Below are 21,006 nucleotides of genomic sequence, written 5' to 3' on the forward strand. Positions count from 1 at the left end.
ATAGTCAAACATTTAATTGTATCCAGTGAATTGTCTGCTATAATGTAATATATGTGTTCCTGGAAAAACATTTAAAACCTCTGCAAAATAATTCACTATAAATAAAACTTACAGGAGAAATGGGGTCACAAGGCAGGCCACTCAAAACCTATGCAGCTTTCTAACCCAAGGCAAAAAAAGGGGTGGGGCGGGGGGCGGTCCTAATAAAAACACTAACACAATTAAACTGAAAACATATGGACTCCCATTCATTTTTTGGAAAGTAAATGAACACTGCTTTGGACAAGGGGTATAAGGAAGGTTAGGTTAGGACTGATGAGTTATAGAAACTGGGGTAGAGTACATAAAAATTAAACAAATAGTGAAATAAGCATTCTTACAAGAGACAAAGAATGTAAGGTGAATGACACTGTGTCCAATAACTTCTCCATGGCTTGCCATGTCCAGCCACTATAACTTGATGGAATAAAGCATTCATTCACAAGTTGGGGAAATGCACGTGTGAAGTACAGCTCTATATATACATGGTATGCTGCCATCACTCGCCCCATTTACGAATTACTTATGAACTAATTCACATTATTACATTATCATATTATTATATTATTTATATAAACACACATAGTAGCAGAACAGTATATTACTTTTTGCTAGTGAAGATTCAAAATGGAACCTTCCAACTATATGTTGTAGGAAAAGCCTAAGTGAAATAAGAGCCAATAATGGTGCTTTTAATACAGAACACTAGAAATTATATACTGAAATATTTTCAGCATGATGCTATCAAAAAACATAATTCACTGAATTTCCTGATTTTAAGAAAAAATTACCAACTTGATTGCTGATTTAAGGCACAAGAAATTAATACTAAAAGTGCTACACAGAATTATCTTTTATTTAAAAAAAAAACTAAAAATCATGTTACGGATGTTGCCCAACGTAATTCTCATAATCCTAGTTTTTACAACAGTGCAATTCTCCACAATGAACCTAATTAGATTTTCCAATTTTAAATATTACTTTTTATTATTGATAAGAAAAAAGGGGAACTAAGCCACTGGGAAGCAAGTGAATTAAAGAATAATAAGCACACTGCAAGGGAAACAGGAGGGTTTCAGAACAGACAACAATGCACTGACATAACTTTGACAAATCACTTTTTAAGAAAGCAGTAAAAAGCAAAAGTTGGATACAGTTAAGCAAAACCAAACTCCATGGAATAATGTGGTAAAATGGTTTGGTGCATCGAAAAGGTGTGTCACTCAAAGTACTATGAATTCAAACTTAAGAAAAATAATTGAGAAAGCTATTAACATTCTAATGTTACCATGGAGGTAAGCAATATGCTTTTCAGTATTAAAACGCCACAGAAGATTTTCATGTAACTTTAAATATAATGTATTCCCAATGCCACACATCCATGACCACTCCATTTTAAAACATGGAAAAAACTTAATTCCACATGCAGGGATCCAGAACACCAGCAGAAGCTTCCACAAGCAGGTAGACAAATTGCCACACAAATCTAGATATTAGTTGTGGCCACCTACCAAAATGAGCGTGAGGAAACACTTGAGAATGCATTGCTCCAGAAAGGCCTTATGGAAAGCCATAAAGAGACCAATGTCAATTAACTTATGAATAACTACTGGCAAAATAAAAGTAAATTTGTTTCATTAAAATGTTCTAAAATTAGAATATACTGTTACAAAGTAGGTAGCATAAGAATACATAATAAAGACACATCCAACAGTCTTTTTATTTCAACTATATTCATGACAGTAGTATTTACACTGTTTGAAATAAAGGGGAGATTAGAATACCAGAAAAACAAAATATCAAATGAAGAAACATTTAGGAAATCCATCTTTTAAACAAATAACATTTTTTTCACGTGAAGATACAATAATATCCATAAAAAGACTTTCTAGGCCTCACCACTTACACCCAAAAATGCTATTCATTGGATCATCTAAAATGATCTAGCATCTACCTTTAGCATCTAAAAATTCAAATCTAAAAAACTAAAAATAAAATAAAACTCAAATCTTGGAGAAAGCACTTGAATAATGTTTGATTGTTTTATTTATGACTCCATACATTAACTAGAAAAGCCTAATGATAACTCAAGTGAATTAAATATTACGCAGGAAAAATTATTCAATGTAGTTCATTAGAAAGGCGAGCAGCACTTTCAGTTTAAAATATGATGGCTAAAAAGAGAGAGAAAAGAAAAATACATCTTGTGCAGATCTTACCTGGCATGACTGAGATCAGACAGGTTACATATAAATAAATGTAATTAACAGAAAACAAATTTAGGTTGTTAAGTACCAGAACCGCTGTTTTAACCATCTGGAGTGGGGTTGTTTCTAAAATATATGGCCATGCATTTTAAATTAACATACTTAACACCAACTAAATTTGGGGAAACAAGGCGATTGAGAGATTAGAGTGGTTCTGTCTTGGTTCTGTAGTTTTCTAATTACAGGATACCACAACTTCTTTAAGCCTCAGTTTCGTCATTTGCAAACAGGGGGTGGAGGGACAGGGATAGTATAATACATATCTACTTTACAAAGCTGCTGTGATTAAAAGTGCTACAGGGTGTTATTTTTTCTTGCTAACTTAAAAAGATGTTTACAGCGTGTTCTAAATTCAACAAAAGGCTGATTGAGGGGGAAGGGTTCTGAAACAAGCTTGGTCACTTTATCTCCTTTCTTAGAGCACTTTATAAGCTCTGAGAAATCCTGCATTAATAATACTGGTTAAATTTTGTTTAACTCAGCATTTCCCATATATATTTGGGCGTAGAATCCCTTTCCATGAAGCACTGATAACACCATCTCGGGACACATGTTCTACAAAATAAGCTTTGGCAAAAACTGACTTTTAGTCCACAGTGATTGCTAACCAGTATTAATTTCTGTACCTCAATCTGCAACAATGATGCCTAGTTCTGGGCTGCTATAAAAATATTTTAGACTTGTTTTAACAACTTTTTGATATATAATTCACATATCATACAATTTGTCCACTTAAAAGGCAGAATTCAGTGTTCTTTTTTAACGTTATTCACCAGGTGTACAACCATCATCACAATCTAATTTTAGAACATTTCATACCCCCCTCACTAAAAGAAATTCCATACCTATCAGCTCTCCATTTTGCCCCACCTACTTTCTATAGATTTGCCCATTCTGGACAGATTATAAATGGAATCATACATTATATGTCACTCTGTGACTAACTTCCTTTATTTAGCCTAATGTTTTCTAGGTTCATCCATGTTGTACCATGTATCAGTACATGTCATTACTTTTTATTATCAAACAAATTCCACTGTATGGCTATACCACATTTGGTTTATTCATCCATCAGTGGATGGACACCTGGGTTGTTTCCACTTTTTGGCTATTAGGAATAATGCTGCTGTGAACATTTGTATACAAGTTTTTGTGTGGATATATGTTGCATTTACTTTCCTATGAGTGGAATGAGCGGAACCAGTGGAAACAGTGCTGGTTTAGAAGCACTCCGGGTACTAACACTAGATTAGTCATTGATTAATTTTGGACCCTTAAGGCGGGGTGGGGGGGTGGGGGGAATCTTTTAAAATCATTTTTTCATTAAATGAATGTTAGAAAATAAAGGTACTCATTCAGGGACAAAGGAGAGATTTAAGAGTTATAAGAGAATTTCCTAATAACCGAAAATTATATTAACTTTATTAATTAGATTTAAGGGCTCAAGTGCTCTGGAAAAAGAATGCTAATTATAGAATCCTAAAATAAAAAAGGTCTTAGGCCACACTGGCTAGTCTACTGAAGGTTTCTATATAACATGGTAAAAGAAAGCCCAAAAGCTTTGTAAATGCAGGAAAAAAGTTATTACTAAAATGTGCATTTTAAGAATGAAATACATCAGTAAAACTTCTTAAATAGTTCACATTGAACTATTATCAGTACCCTCTTTCAAAAGCTACCTCAAATGGAATTTAACAATACTAATATATTTAAGAACACAAAATATTTCTAAAAATCTAATATTAATTTTGATGGTATGAAAACACTGGAAATACCTAAGCACAGTGTATTTGTCAAAGTGTTATTTATATTTCAGCTTCAGCAGAAACATGTTATATAGTTAACATTTACTTTGACTTAGTCAATTCAATAATAACCTAGTAAAGATGATCAATGTGCTAAATCAAAATGGTTTATAAGGGGAAAAAATTTTTTACCTTGAAATAAAAATTTGTGGACACAGTAGGTTTACCTTTCAATAAATTTTGCTTAGGCTAATATTAAAATTATATCATCTGAACATACTTTGTACACTTTATATTATTTCACATCCCATGTAGAACCTTAACTTTAAAGGACTTTCATACTCCAAATAATTGGGGCGGGGGGGGGCCCTTAGCTCTAATAACAGAACCAGTCTGGAGGTACAGTCATGAAAGGAAAATAATAGGAATGATTTACCAAGTATACACAATAATGCAAAGACCATGCATGGTGATTTACATCATCTAATTCTCACAACATCCCTGCCAGAGAATAGTGTTCACCTTTTACAGAAAAGGACAACAATAAGGTTCTGAGGAGTTACATCAACATAACCTTGGTCAAGGTATAACTTGAATTTCCATCCTTCAGTTGTCAAATGGGGTTATAATAGCTATAAACATCTCAACGGTATCTTGCAAATAATATATCTTCCTATCACTTTTCCTCCATTCATTAAAAAAATAATATACAGAAAGCATTTTTAGGATTACCTAGCAAGTAAATCTAAATCAGGATTTGAACACAAATCTGGCTGTACCCAAAACATACGCACTTAACTTTTCTAAGCCTCAGTTACCTCAGCTGTCAAAGAGTGATTAAAACATTTATTTGATGAGAGTTAAGAGGACTAAATGAGAAAACGTAGAAAACCCTGTGTCATGAGACATTTTATAAATTCATTCCACGAAGTCAAAATAACATGCTTAGAAACAGAAATATTACATATATCACAAGTGATGTATAAATATTTTGTCCAAAACACAACAGAAATTTGAAACAATCACTGATTATGTATATTCAGATTAAAATAAACAATTTTTAAAAATCAAATTATGTGCAAAATTCAAATAGTTATTAAACATCTACTGTGTGAGATATCAACAGATTATGACTGAAGACATTTATATGAAAAGGAAAGTTATGGTTCAAACTCCCAATATCACATGTTCTCAAACCTTGCCAATGACAAAAAGATATGCTAGTAATTACCAATTCTAAATGGTGCAAATTTATTGTGATGTTACAAACACTTTAATCTCTCAAAATATCACATCAACAAAGGCTATAACTGAAGTTCAAAGCTTTAGTTGTAAAATTATCTAAATCTAAAAACAGAACTGACAAATTCAGTTTAATGGGTATTGGGCCATACCACATGCACTTGCTAATATTCCAAGGTACTGGCAAATAACTTTGGTGTTCAGGGTAATAAGACAAAAATCAAAGAGGTACAATACAAGAAATATGTAGCTGGCTTACACTGTGAACCAAAAAAAGGGGGAGCGATAAAGAGGATTTTTTAAAAATTATCAGAAGAGAAAATATTCAAATGTTATACCACAAATTAAACCAGTTTCCCACAACCTAAAAAAATGTGAACACCTAAAAGAAATATGTGCTACAAAAAGACCTCATTATTAAGATCTCATGTAATAATACCCATCTATTCCTTGCAATCCCATGAAAAGGAAAAAAGCAAAAAAACTTACACATTTTTTTCTACTAAGATTGAGTTATAACCAATAATTGTGAAACCAGACCAACAAATAAGTCAGAATTACAATGTTCAAGTACCATCTCTGTCATATATTGGCTGTGGGCTTTAAGGCTTTAAGTCTCATCTCCATGCTTGGGCTTCCGCACCTGAAAAACGAAAGCTTTGAGTGGTGGGTGCTAGATAACTTCTCTGGTCCATTTTCAAATATTAAATTGAAGGATTTTATAAACTTTCAGCTACTATATGTCTTTACGGACAAAACTAATCCACTTTACAGTCACTTCAGTAAGAAAGGAACCTTATTTTCTGATGCTCTTCACATGGTGTCTTTGCAATATATACCTTTTCCAAAGCTTACTGTTCTATAATTTATATTTATTTCTTACCTGTTGCTCCTCTGGCATTGGTCTGAAATGGATTTGTAGAAGATGCCACAGAAGGACCAGCAGCAGCAACAAATGGATTTGTGGAAGGTGTAGCTTTAAAAAATTATAAAACACACTATAAAATCCTAACGCATTTGTATTCAATTATTTAAAGTATTTGTTCATATATTTATGAAGATAGAAAACTAGAGTTTTCTGATAATAAACTGGTGCTTTGATTGTCTTCTGGTATCCCTACGAAAATGCGATACAATATATATTAGGGTTCTTTATAAAAACCAGTATATATATACCAGAAACACGTACCTCCAAATGGAGCAGGCACACTTGAAGAAGCAGGCTGTGTCTGTGCAGAAGCACCCACTGGCACTGTTCCAAAAACATTACTGAAAACAAGTATTGAAAGAGTTCATGTTTTGAGGGGAAAAAAAAGCAACGGTAATCTATCTACAAGGTTGCCATAAAATATGGAAACAAATAATATTGAACATATCATGTATCACATCAGTTCTCAAACTTTAAGTCTCAGAACTCATTCACATTCTAAAAAATTATTGAGAACCCCAAAGAACTTTAAGTTGCTATATTTACCAATATATATTGTACATCAATTAAAACAAATTTAAATAATTTTATTCATTTAAAAATAACAATAAAGCCATTACATGCTAACCTAAGTAGCATTTTCATAAGTAACCATATTTTCTAAAACAAAAGGAACCTAATGAGAAGAGTAACACTGTTTGATATTTTTACAAATCTCTTTAATGGCTGGCTTAATATATGATCAATCTCTTGTGATATGTTGTTTAGGTTGATGCATATGAAGAAAAACTGGCCTCACATGGTAACATAGTTGAACAAAACAGGAGAATTTTAACACCTTTTCCAGATAACTGTGGATATTTTCCTTGACATCAAACAAAAAACACCAGGGATAGTTTCCTAAAGGTTAGTTGCAATATGGAATTTGAAACCGTATCAATGGACTTTTATGTAAAGTAACATCCACTAGTCTATCTTACACTTTAAATGAATCTTTTACTAACTTTATATCATTTGGAAAATAGTTGATGCAAATCTTCAAAATGTCAACATACTTCCCTATGCAAAATAAAAAAATTACAATCATTAATATCACCATCCATCTCATCAGAAAAGTAATGGGAAGCTTAATTTTAAGCCCACGGTGGCCCCTAAATTTTCCAAAATTCTACTATTTGCTTGAGAGTATGTATTTTAAGTAGTTATTTTCCTTAAAGTGACAGACTTAAAATTTCATTTTTGAGAAAATGTCTACCAAATATCGAAATCTGAATAACCATAGTTTGTCTATCAATCATACTTTCAAGAAAAAATGGTGTTCCATAAAACAAGTGGCTGGTTTATTCCACAACTCAAACAACCACACAAGCTGATTTTACTGAAGACAGCTTTATACTTCAGTATATAGCAGAACTACCTGATGCATACCTTACTTCAACACACAGAAAATTAAGAAGACATATTTAAAGGTCAAGACTTAAATTCCTTTACTGCTTCATACGGCATATTCATAATAAAAACTGCATCAAAAATATTCCTAAGTAAAACTGAATGTGTGGTGGTAAGGAATATAATGACTATTAGATGACTATTTGTACGGCTTGGTGCCAAAGCTGTAAATCAATGCTAAGGCACCAGCAAGTTTTACCTGTTATAGTTTTTGCACCATCAAAACAAATGTCAATTACTGAAAACATAAATAACCTCTCAGAATTATTATGAATTTAGGTTTTAACCTCACAGACCTTTTGAATGGGTCTCAGGTACTTCAAACATTCCATGGGTTACACTCTGGGGGACCACTTATGATTATAATGTAATACCAATAAACCATTTCATTACATATACCTGTCTATGTTTCCAGACTTTACGACCACATTGCTATAGTCCACTATTATATATGTGTAATGTAGACAACATTAGTAAAGCAAAAAATATATAAATACTCTAAATTTTATTCTTTGGATTCAATTTTTCCCATCTGCCATACAGAAAATTTGTTACTGAAGAGTGAGCCAAACTAGTTAATGTTACAATCCTACCATTTCTCTCTGGAAAAGGTGCTAAAGGGAAATAAAAAGCTACTCGGATAACAAAAAAGAAGAGACAATCTGTAGGAATGGAAAACTAAGAGATGGGTAAGACACTGTACAGGTAAGTCACCTGTACTTCTAGGTCTGCTTCCTTGACCCAAAGATGAAAAAGTCAAAACTAGAAGAGTTTTTAAAGACCCAACACTGTTAAAATGCAGGAGACTTTCTGCTGCCAAGAATTTCTTACACCCGATATATCTGAACACAGTAACAGATATGTCTGTTTATAAATACCAGTATGACAAAAGAGATACAGAATTGGTCTTGGGTTCTAGTGCAAACATTTCTAAAACTGCTTATTTACAACTAAGGCTATAACATGCTACTTTAAGTGTTTAATCTTCATGACTGAGAACTGTACATTAAAAGCAAATAATTCTGTAAATGGATTCTCTGCTGAGTACAATTAAATTTGTATATGACTATCCATTTCAAGATGTGTATATACTCTAAATTACATTTTAGTGTTCAAGGGAAAAAAGTAACAAAGCCTTCGATTAAATAAAAAAATAAAACTATGGCACTTAACTCAAGGATTATATTTTAATTAGAAAATTTAAACACAGTTTCCTCAAACTTACAAAAATATTCAGGAATCTTTAAGCCCCAAATGGTCATTACTTAACAGCATTATTATTCAGAGTTGCAAAAAAGTTTAAAAGATAAAACACAAAGCAGGAACACAGACTAAGACAAGCTACCTGCTAGCATTACTTGTGGAAGAATATGCGTTACTGGAGGTGGCCGCGGAGCTGAAAACGCTGTCCAGTTCTGCCAGGGCTGCATACTTGTCTGAAGATGCACTTGACTGACTGGGAACTGAAACCACAGAACCAACAGGAGCTTTACCTGTGGTCCCAAACCCACTACCCTGATCACCACCTGTGAACAAACAAAAACATACTACATCAAAAATTTTAACTGATGCTTAACTTAATGCTTTCAACTTACAACCACATTTGCCATGAAACACATGTAAATTTAAAACCGATCTGGAGCTTAGCAAATAAATGGACATGATTCTAGAGTTTTATCCAATAAATAATCCAGAAAATATTGGACAAGATTAGTGCTATACATACCACTCTGATAAAGACAGCATACTGTTTCTGTAACAAAAACTAAGACGCAGTACCAATAACATGTCTAGATTACACATAAAGAAGAAATTCTCAAAGTGCTACATTGAATCTGCAAGACAGGGACATCTCATTCAAGTGAACATATACACTCATAAAATGCTTGAACTATGTGAAGAGTCTATTAATAATATCATTTTCCCAGGGTTGTTCATGAAAAAATTAGAGATAGTAGTAAGAGAAAACATTCACAGAGCACTTACGATGTGCCAGGCACTGTTCTAAATGCCTCCCATGCAATAACACATATAATACAACTTTTTAAGTTCAATGCTATTACTATTGCCCTCGTGCAGAATCCAGTCTGAAAGTAGACCCCTGCTGTTCCCCCACTACACTACGCACTTTGAGAGGCAAAAATACTAGCCTTAAGACCAAAACTAGTATAAAAATACACTGTAAATATCTTGTTTCTTTAAATAAATACAAAAATATTAATAGAACATAGTTCAAAACAAATATATCACAGAACCTACCAAATAATCCTCTAGTCATCTCTATTAATAGGATTTCTTGGCCCTTTATGGCCTTAGAACAATAAAGCATGCTTTCTAAGAAAAAATTAAATTTTTGTCAATTATTTTCTTTTAAATCTAGACGTTTACAAACAGTTTCTAGGCCTCCCATTGTGTAGTTATTTCAGATCCAAAATGTGCCAAATAGTCATGAACATTTAGTGTAAACTAAACATCTATACAACTAAGAAAAGCACATCCTCAGATTTTAATAAATATAACCAAATTTAGAGGACTGTTTAATATACAAATTTGTATTCGTCTGTTTAAAGGTTGATACCTTGCCCGGCACTGAAGATATTGTCTAAATTAGCAAGTGCCGCATATTTGTCTGTAGTCTGTAGACCAGCTTTGTTCGCTGAAACTTTACTAACAGCTGATGCTGTTTGATGACTCTGGGAAGTATTGAAGGTTCCAAAATCAGCACTGGAGGATTTGGGGAAGTTATCAAAATGAGCAAAATTAGCATTTACTGATCCAGCACTTCCACCTGTAACAGAACAGACAGAAAACGTGAAATTGCTAGATTTTTCCCAATATCCTTTGATAAAGATTATATGATCATTTCTTCCTAAATTAAGTGTTCTATAAACAATCCTAAATTCTTAAAATTAAAAACTGGCAAATGGCATTCAACTTTAATTATCTACACGTGACTTTCCATAATTTACAGAACTAGATTTTCAAAGGCCCTGGCAACATACAGGGCAACAAGTTTCTGTGTGTAGTTTTCTATCCTGGAATGAAGAAAATAATTCACAGGAGAGTGTCTCCATGCTACCTCATTTGAAACTCAGTTACTTCATAGAACATTCAGCTATGTATACTATGACCTTTTACCAATTCTCCCTAAACAAACTCTGTAGGCAAGATGCAAAATATCTTACACTACAGAAGTTTTGTAGTTCCAACAGAGACCTGGTTGAAACAAATCCCAGGGTAGAGATTTAAAATGTTTACAATGTACTACTTTGATCCAAATTTCTTAAAAGGTGGTTTTTGAGCTTTAGACTTATTTTACTTGAAGAACTATTACTTAATTCCACATAATAATTTAATGTACACACAACACCACAATGTCTTCAGTAAAATTATGCCCTAATATATAGCTCAAGGAAAAAATTATTACATCAACTTTATCCTGCTAAGATTTTAAAGACTGTTCTGTATTCTAGAGAACTCCCTAAGGTACTACTAAAATACTAAAACCAGTATATATTCATTCTACACTGTTGGTGCTACACTTTTGATGTTGATTCTTTATGCCTAAACATTAGTCTCAGCAATCAAGATAGTAGATAGATATAGATATTTATATATTAAAGTGAGAAAAGCACACTTATAGGTATTTCAGAAACAAAGGTTACACCCTATTTTTTAAAAAACCACAAACACTTTCCATCAATCAGTTTTTTATGCATTCTAAAACAAATATATTTCTTTCAGGAATTAAACTCTAGTTGTTTTCGATTAAAACTAAGTAATGTTTGTATTTAAAAGACTGTGATCTGTTACAAGGAGCTGATGAACAAAGTACATACTGAGCTTTCAAAATCTGTATGAAGAAATTTATTTCAAATTAATAAAAACTGAATTATTAAATCAACTAACTCTGTTATGGTATACTACTATGTTCTCTGAGTTTAGCAATAGTGGAGAGAGTAAAAGTGAAAATTTCTGAAGGATTATCATTAAAAGATGATTAACATTCTATAATTGAAAAACCTAAAAAATATAGCACAAAACATACAAATTAGTAAAAGATGCCTACGTGACAACAGAACTTACTGTTGGAAGCCTGGAGAGGAAAAGCTGAAGTAAATTCACCAAAGCTGCAGCTAGATGAAAGCATTCTAAATGCTGGACAGCCAGATATTATGTAAATGATGAAATTTAAAGAAAAAAAAAAAAGAAAGAAAATTGAAAGAAAAGGCTTTAAGACAATACAGAGTTAAAAGGTGAACGAAAAATAATCAGCCAAAGATCTAAACAAAGGTTCAATGAGTTTCTGAAAACAATACAGTTTATGGGAGAGTATTCAATTTTTAAAGACCAATTCCTGCACAGAAAACTATTTAAAGTTTATTAAAGTGACTGTTAAATAATCTACTCAACTAACAATATTTATTTTCTGAAGCTTGTTACCCTGAAAATTACTTAAACGTTTTTAGTTCTATGGAAGCAAGCAATCAACTAGCTTCCTTTATTCAGAGCTTAAATCGTAATGTGTTTTGTGAACCTAAAAAACTTTTAGTACTTTAATACCTCTGTGCCTAAGAAATTTAAGGAAGATTCATGTGCAGGAAAAGGAGAATAGATGTGAATTAGACAAAATACTAGCGTTCAGAAAAACGAACAAAGAAAAATATAAAGATTTCAGGTTTCCCCAGAGCTCTGTAAGACAGAACTAATTTAGAACCAGATAATCACAGAATTTAAGTTTAGAGTAATGTTCCAAAACTACCTCTAGAGAGTTTTTTATTTTTTGAAGTAAACATTTAAGCATAATGCTGGAGAGCTCTACCTGTAGATTGGGGCTGAAAAGAAGAGTGGCTTGCTGTGGGGAAACCTCCAAAATTACTCGAACCACTAGACTGTCCAAATGCATCAAAGTTTGCAAAATCTGCATTTGCAGAATTCTGAGCTGTAAATGGTAAGGAACAATATATGTTAATGAATATGAAAATTATAAATGAAAAATATGATAAATGAATTTAAGAATTTTATGAAAGTTTCTATGTCTCACAACTTACTTTAAAGAAAACTCATTTAGAAATCAGATTTTAAATTCTACCAGTGTTTATTTCACCCAACTTCAAGCAATTTATTAAAGGGTATCCAGGAATTTCCAAAAACGCTTTGCACAATGATAAATTTGTACACAATAGCCTTTGAGTGACCTCAGGAATAGTACTGTAAAGTGCCTCTATTAAAGGAAACTCTGAATTAAGAGCACTAAATATTTAGTTACAGTAAAGCAGATAGAGATACAGGATACATTTGGAAAATTCAGATTTAAAATAGTGATAAGTGATTCATCAGTTATGTGAATCTAAAATAATGATACAAAGATGGCTTAATTACATTAAATCTTTTGGTTGCTTTTTGAGTTTACAACGATGTCACACCATAGCATATTTAAAAAAAGAAAACTCGAGTGTATAAAAAGAAGGACACGATCACCAAATACATTGAAGATACTCATATTTTATTAGGAGGCTGCCATTTTAAAACACATATTAAAACTTAAGAAACGATAAAAACGTAAAAATCATAGCATAAATGCACCTCATACCCAGTGAAAAAGACCAACTGGTATTTCCCAACTGGTCACCAACCTAAGAGCAAAGCTCCAGGCTTCCCTAAAAAAATATGTAAGTAAAACGAAATAACTCAAAAGACTTTTTTTAAGGCCAAAACAGATGCTGGATAAGATTTTTATAGAGGATAAGATAAGAATAAGAAGTGGTTGGTAGGCAGGAAAGGGAATGCTAAGTGGTAAGAACGAAAAGCATGTCCAAAAGATGGAGAAAGATTATAATATGTCACCAACAAAGTGAGTGAGCCACTTAAATCCTCTGCAGGCAATTCTACTTCTAGGTAGTTTTTGTAAAGAGATAATATTGCAAATGAGCATGGCTGAATCTAACAGCTAAACAATGTGTTTTTTATAATAATGAAAAACTTAGAAACTCAAATGGCCGACGAGAGATCACTTAAATATATTATGGAACATCATGCAATGGAATATAATGCAGCCATTTAAAAAATTCATGTAAAAGAATATTTAGCCCTATACAAAAATACTTACAGCTAAGTAAGTAAGATAAATAGGTTAATAAATTCCAGATACATTTTCATCTGCTAAGTTCATTAAACATGGCATCATGTGCATAGAAAATCTGCATTTTAGTTAAATCAAAGTAGTGAGATTTCAGGTAGGTATCATTTCCTTCTTTGTTTGCCTGAGTTCGCTAAGCTTTTTCAATGAATATGTACTCTACTTGTAAACAAACCAAAAGAAGTCACTAAGCAAAAAAATTTTCCATTAACAAAGTAAAACATTATTCTAGGAAGAAAATCAGGAAAACTTAACAGTATTTCATGTAATTGCTGTTTTATCTATCTAAATGGATATGACGGGGGCGGGAGAGGAATGTACGTAGAGTAACCCCCTTTTCCTACACACCTGTGCCACTTCCCTTCTAGTGTCTTCACACCTACCACTTCTGACGAGTGGAGTGCTATCCCCACATGTCACCGCTCACACTGCGTTCTTAAAAACCTTTTTGAAACACATCTGACCTGGCCCTTAAGCACTACACACTAGAACCTAAATTAAAAGGCTGCTTATTGCTTAACAATATAAATTCTGTATTCTGGACTCCCTACAATATTTTGTCTGTTTTTACTTAATATGATAAAATTCAACTTTTTTACAGGCTGAAATTTTACTTTCCCCAAAAGAAATATAATGGAAGAAACACTCATAGATAAATAATAAATTTTAAAAATTAATTTCCTAAAAACTATTTTGAAAGGAATATCTATACCAGTTTAAATATAAGTTTAAATAGTTACCATTTAGCACTGCTGAGAACACCAGTAAAAAAAAGTACAGTTTAGTGAAAAGGGAATCTAAGATAAGAATCAGGGAACTCCATCCTAACATAAGTAACTGTAAACCACCGGACAAGTCCCTCAATTGTTCTGGCTCTACCAGTATTCTCACTAACAAAATGAGAAGATTTGCTAGATGGTCTCTACTAGCAAAACCAACAAACACTATAATTCTACAACTTATGAAACAACAGAAATAAATTTCTTAAGAGCTTTGAAATACTAAGCCAAAGAGAAGAAAATTCTACTAAAAGACAAAATAAGTTTATTAAGGCCAAAATAAGTAATATAACTATAAACCAAATGAATAGAGAACACGATATAGGAAATTCTCAAATTTAGAGTGGATTATATTCCAAAATGCAAGTTTCCAAGTTTTTTGAACACTTAGCTGTACAGTTGAGAACAACAAATGAAACATCTGTCCCTTGTAGAAACAAGAATTGGGTCCCTAAGCTAGTTTGTGGCTTATAACCTCGAACATATATGTAGCCTATAATAATACATATTCTACATTTAACTTGTATTTAGAACATCATATGGGAAAATTTTACATTTAACATGTTTCAAACAACATCGGGGAAAAAAATCAGTTCAATGCAGGCTTCCCTGGTGGCACAGTGGTTGAGAGTCTGCCTGCTAATGCAGGGGACACGGGTTCGAGCCCTGGTCTGGGAGGATCCCACATGCTGCGGAGCAACTGGGCCCGTGAGCCACAACTACTGAGCCTGCGCGTCTGGAGCCTGTGCTCCGCAACAAGAGAGACTGCGATAGTGAGAGGCCTGCGCACCACGATGAAGAGTGGCCCCCGCTTGCCACAACTAGAGAAAGCCCTCGTGCAGAAACAAAGACCCAACACAGCAAAAATAAATTAATTAATAAACTCCTACCCCCAACATCTTCTTAAAAAAAAAAAATCATTTCAACGCAATCCATTTTGTTGGGCAAGCCTATTTTATCACATTTATATTTTCCCAATGATTTCCCACCAGAGCACCAAACACACTCATCAAATACCTATTCACTATAGCAAGACAGGGTTTTGTAATACTTCTATCCATTTTTATTTGTAGACACTGAATCTACTGTCTTCAACAACTGATTATAGTAACTTTTTAAATTTGTAAAGTGTTGCGGAATGAAACTGATAAACACAACTTTGGAAATTAAACACTAATAAATTCAGTAAACAAAAATTACTATCTGGAACCTCAAACAATCTCTACACAAAGAAATCCAAACTAAAAAGAATGTGACAAAATAATAAAGATGCTTTTTACAGTCTTATTCAAAAAGTACAAAGGAGTCAACTCAGAATTTAGAATTTAAGGCACCAAGTTAATGAGCCTGAATCTTGCCAAGAGTTGTCTTTACTCTTCGGTGAGCAACAGATACTCATGAGAAAGGAAAAAAAAAAATGTAGAGACCAGAGGATGGAAACAGGCAACCCTCATTAAATTCAGCTGACAAACAGACTTTGTTTCACCTATATGATAGTTTATTTTCATTAATTCCTAACATTTAAAAAGAGAGCATTTCACATTACATAACAAGTTTTCATACTTCTCTTAAAAGAAAATCGGTGTATTTAGTAATCCTGAGCCTGTACTTTCATGTGGCAACAGGAGATTATAGACCATCCCCCTTTGAAAGGGGCACTGCATTATATTATTCATTTGTGTTAACTGGGTGGCAAGGCAATGGAGTTTGACATCCCTCATATAAGGTGTGGCCAAAATCAATTACAGTTTACAGCTCACAGGTTTTGTGATACGTTTATTACCAAGCAAAATAACTATTACATGCTGTAGTAAATTATGTTTCTAACTGCATGCCTATTTCTGTAGAAGATGACTTTTCCTGAACATAATACTGACCCCACCACTGACACATATCCACACACACACCAACTCAGCCAGAATGTTCAAATAAAGAAGGGTAAAGACTTCTGGCTTTTAACCCACTGAACTATCTGCAAAAGAACAGTTTTCCCTTTAAAACAATGCCGGCCACATTGGCGTATCTGAATAATTAGTTTGCTATTAAAAGTTCCATTTGTCACATCAATGTGTTCAGGAGAAAATTTTCACCTAATGTTTTTGTTTCTTTTTTAAATGATAAGTTCAGGGCAAAAACTCAGCTATCAATGACTTTGTACCTATGAACCATGTATGGAAAAGTAAAAATTCAGAGTGCTTGCAAAGGCTCTGGAAAAAGACATTTCAGATTGAACCGTGACACCAATTTAAAACTTACTTAAGGTAAAATGTGAAAGATGGCATCAACTATACTAGAAGGGAAAATAAATGAGTAATTTTATTAGCTTGTTCTTGCAATATCCATATATATTTTATGCTCCTGGGATCAATCAAATGAAGTAAGAAAAGAGTGATCTGAGTAGTCATCTGTAAATACAAAAGAACTTCAGGCTAAAAAACTATTACTCTCAGGCAACCTGACCTAATCTACATGGTTATTCAACTACTTCCTCACAGACACATCTGTCCTACCATTTCTGCCATATGTGGAAAAGAGACAAAATAGTTAAGATTTACTATCTTCTATCAATCTGATAAAATCATACATTTCTCTCTCTTTTAACATTTTCTACAATTAAATAATGACAATTATTTTCAAAAAGCATTTTAAGGGAGTTATTAAAAGTATGAGGGTAATCACGGTACAAATTAGTCTGTGGAGCTGCACTGTCTTGTCTATTTTTGGCTAATATGATTACACAGAAAAGTGTAACATCAATTCCCTGACTTGCAAATATTCACAAATTGCGTTTAGAGACAAAAACAAAAACACACATACACACACAGAAGGGAAACATGAAATAAGTCATGAAATAAGCTGAAAATTTACAAAAGAGTTTGGCAGTTACTTTTCCATCATTTCAAATTACATTTCCATAAATCTAAAACTGAGATAAATGCAGAATACTCATAAATTACAGAAGGTTCACTCTCTATTCACTGAGTCTTCCACCAACTCTTTTGGCCACCATTCGAAAACCAAGAGGGGGGACAGAAGCTAGGGCTCCTGTCTGCTCAGAGAGGGAACTGGCTTCCCACCTAGAGTATGAAGGGAAGAGTCTCCTCAGCCTCCTTCTGGACTTCTGGGCTCAGCCAATGTAAAGCAGATGGAAACCTACCACAGCCCTAACAGCGCGAGCCTCCTTATTTCTTACCCTTCTCAGTACAATCTCTCCTGAAAGAAATTCTCATCCTAGAATCCCTTTTGAAAAGCAAACACACACACAGACACAAACATACATAAATCACACCACAACTTCCTTCTGTAGCATATTCTTAGAAAATGTTTCCACTGGTATTTAAAACAAAAAATTCCTTCAATGCTTGATAGAAATAAATGTGGCTGAAGAGCAGGTTTTCTATAATTTTCCAAACTACCTCAAAAGGCACATTTCTGGATGCATATATACATGACATACTTTGTACCATTATTATGCAACTATAAGCCAGGACGTGAAATTGAAAGGAAAAAAAATAAGTGGGATAGCATCACAATTTCATAGGTGAATAAAAGAAGGTAAAATAAATCCCAAAGTACTAATAGGAAATCAATTCAGTAAGCACTGGCTTCAGTTATGCTTAAAAAACAGTGAAATATATACATGCAAAAAACAGAAAGCAAAGTTTCAAATTATCAAATAAAACTGCTTCAAAATGACCAAATCAATTCTTAAATTAGTGTACAATATTTAATTTGATGATTATTCAATCACTCTGGCAACAGCTGCTGGGAAAAAACTTACCTGCATGACTGTTGAAATGTGCAAAGTTTGCAAAATTGGCTGTAGCTGTTGACTGAGGTGCTGGAGCAGCAAAGATGTCTGAGCCAAGATCACTTAAAAGGTCAAACTGCTTCTTTTCCTGCTGCTGCCCTTGAGAGCGACCTACAACAGGAGACTATAAACCACATATTAACTATAAAGAGCTTCCAGTCAGATCTGCTGAATTTTTATACCACTACTTCCAATTCACCAAGCTTAAAACACAGTTTAAAGATTACATAATCTTCCATTTGTAGAGTTTTGAGTTCTTTGATGTTTTTTGTAAAGCACAAATTTTCAACATCTATTCCCATATTATCTTTCAATGTTAAGTACAGAGTCAAACGCAATGAAATATAATTACAACAGTTGTTACACCTCATGACACGAGACAGACTTACTGCTAAGACAGTATGACGATAAGGCGTTCGTAGAACAAATCTTTTATCCATGGGAAGAGTTACAATATACTGACTTTACCCTTCTCTTCATTTTCTACTCAGACCTTTGATGAAAGTGGAGCAACTTATCTAGATGCCCTAGTATGTGCATTATTTTAAAAGGTGGAATTTAATTCAAATAGTACCATGCCTCAGAATCATTCTTGTGTAGGACAGACATTATAATGCCACACAGTAACAGATCTGTCACAGCTCACTGACTATCATGAAGTACAGAAGCATAAACTCTAGACACCAACTGCTGAAAAGACTTCAGTTTTTTAGAATATGCTATGTAATGCAAAGCCACCTGCGTTTCAACGATAAACGTGCTTCACAATCAGGATGGAGAAAAAATTCTATGCTTGAGAAACCCTTTCCTGTAAAAGAATATCACAGAGGCCATACTGTTCTAACTCTGATGGTCGCCACAGATTCATGTTTTACCACTGTATGTTATATGATACGTATGATAAATATATGTTGATAGATAGCTATAACAATGTTCCTGTACAGCTTTACAAACTCGTATTCACAATAGCATTCGCAATAGCAAAAAGAACAAACATAGACACATTCAAACCACTTAACCAAGTATCTTTTAATGTATTATAAACCATTAGGACACAATGCTACTGGTATATAAGGTTATGCAACTGTCTTAATGAATTCCCAAATTCATGGTACTCAATCCTCCTTAAGTAGAAGCCTCTACAAAGACTTAAAAACTACTCACCTGACTAGGTGTGCCCTTATTTAAATGCAGTGCTGGTGCTGAATCTCCTAAAAGAGATTTCAGTGGTTTGACCTCAGGTGTGCTGCTTGTGCTACTGGCAGAGGACCCTGAAATAGATGCATGAACCGATGCCACCACTTTGGCTTGTTCTGGTGGGACATACCTAAAACATATGAAAAGTTAAACAGGCAGTTAACTAAGGAAGATGTACGGAACACTAAGCTCAAAATGATAAGCTTAATTCTAATTTTGTACAAGACTGTTTTGATATTAGTCTTATTTCAAAACCGTCTTAGAACTGATAGCTTAAGACTACACTTAATTAAAATATTCAGAGAAAGGGTAATAAAGACTAACCACAAAACTTGTTTTGATTATTTACTTACAGTTTTTCTAATAAATACAATATATTAAATAACTGCTTTTTTTAAAAAAGAGGACTCGTAGTTAATCATGATGATAGTTAATAACTCTAATTTTTAAAAACCAAAGTATCGTATGCTCATAAATAACGTTTGAAAACAGAGAAGGAAGGAGAAACATTTATTATATTACACTTAGTAGCCCAAAATATAAAGGTCTATTACAAATCTATAAGATTAACAACACAATTTTTAAATGGACAAAAGCAATTCACCAAGGGAGACAAAGAAATGAAAATACTTGTAACCGAATAAAAATGTAAATTAAAATGACATTCACATTTGATCTGAGTATAAACTTTACAAACTGTGTTACTCTCTATTAAAATACATAAATAGGTATACTCTGTGCCCCAGAAGTACCATTTCTAGTAACTTATCCTTAGGAAATAATTGACTAACTGTACACACATAAATGTATACGTAGGTTATCACAGCACTCCTTAAAATTTTTAAAATTGGACAATAAACCAAAATCCACCAGGAGAAAAATGCTTAAAAGGATTATACTAACATCTATATAATAGAATAAGACATAGCTACTCTGTCTTGACATGCAAAGACGTCCGTAAGACTTTACTGGTCTTTCACGTTTGATCTCAGTCATGTAAGAATTCACAGGATCAAGGGAGTAAAGGAAGGAAAGAGAGGTAGTAAGAATATAATGCCCAAATATTGGCAACGCTAATCTCCAGGGCTGGGATTATGTGAGAGCTTTTGCTCTCTGTATTTCTGGGGTTTGTTCTACCTACCCTCCTTCCCCATATTACACAGGTGGGAGAAGTAGAAAAACAGAGCTTTTCTACTCTGTTCCAGAATCTGAGTTCAAATCCCAACTCCATCACTCGATAGCCATGAAACGTAGGGCAAACTACTTCAACTCTCTGTGCATCCAAATTTTCTTCTAAAACACTGACATATGGTTGTTATGAGGTATAAACAAGTTAACATTTATGAAGTACTTAGAACAGTTTTCTGGTACAGGTGTTAGCTATACAAGTGTTGGCAATTATCAAATTAT

General features: G+C 33.3%; 1 protein-coding gene across 12 annotated transcripts in view; it reads right to left on the bottom strand.

Moving 5' to 3' along the window:
- The window catches only part of AGFG1 (ArfGAP with FG repeats 1), a 69,480-nt gene that overhangs the window by 3,591 nt on the left and 44,883 nt on the right, over window positions 1-21,006 (bottom strand). For 4 of the 12 annotated variants that reach the window (XM_089916274.1, XM_089916272.1, XM_089916271.1 and 1 more), the window contains 9 exons: window positions 19,564-19,726; window positions 18,370-18,523; window positions 12,493-12,612; window positions 11,757-11,828; window positions 10,249-10,458; window positions 9,016-9,196; window positions 6,483-6,562; window positions 6,177-6,269; window positions 1,551-1,598 (listed from right to left, as the gene is read on the bottom strand). In XM_089916274.1, the coding sequence (XP_089772400.1) occupies window positions 1,551-1,598; window positions 6,177-6,269; window positions 6,483-6,562; window positions 9,016-9,196; window positions 10,249-10,458; window positions 11,757-11,828; window positions 12,493-12,612; window positions 18,370-18,523; window positions 19,564-19,726 (1,121 nt within the window). The remainder of the gene's footprint in view (window positions 1-1,550; window positions 1,599-6,176; window positions 6,270-6,482; window positions 6,563-9,015; window positions 9,197-10,248; window positions 10,459-11,756; window positions 11,829-12,492; window positions 12,613-18,369; window positions 18,524-19,563; window positions 19,727-21,006) is intronic. The other 8 variants (XM_089916275.1, XM_089916273.1, XM_022567876.3 and 5 more) reach the window with 6 other exon arrangements.

Source organism: Delphinapterus leucas, chromosome 8 (genome assembly GCF_059928025.1).
Source record: "Delphinapterus leucas isolate spDelLeu-1000000601 "Yukka" chromosome 8, BTC_Dleu_Yukka2, whole genome shotgun sequence".
In the NCBI taxonomy this organism is placed as follows: domain Eukaryota; kingdom Metazoa; phylum Chordata; class Mammalia; order Artiodactyla; family Monodontidae; genus Delphinapterus; species Delphinapterus leucas.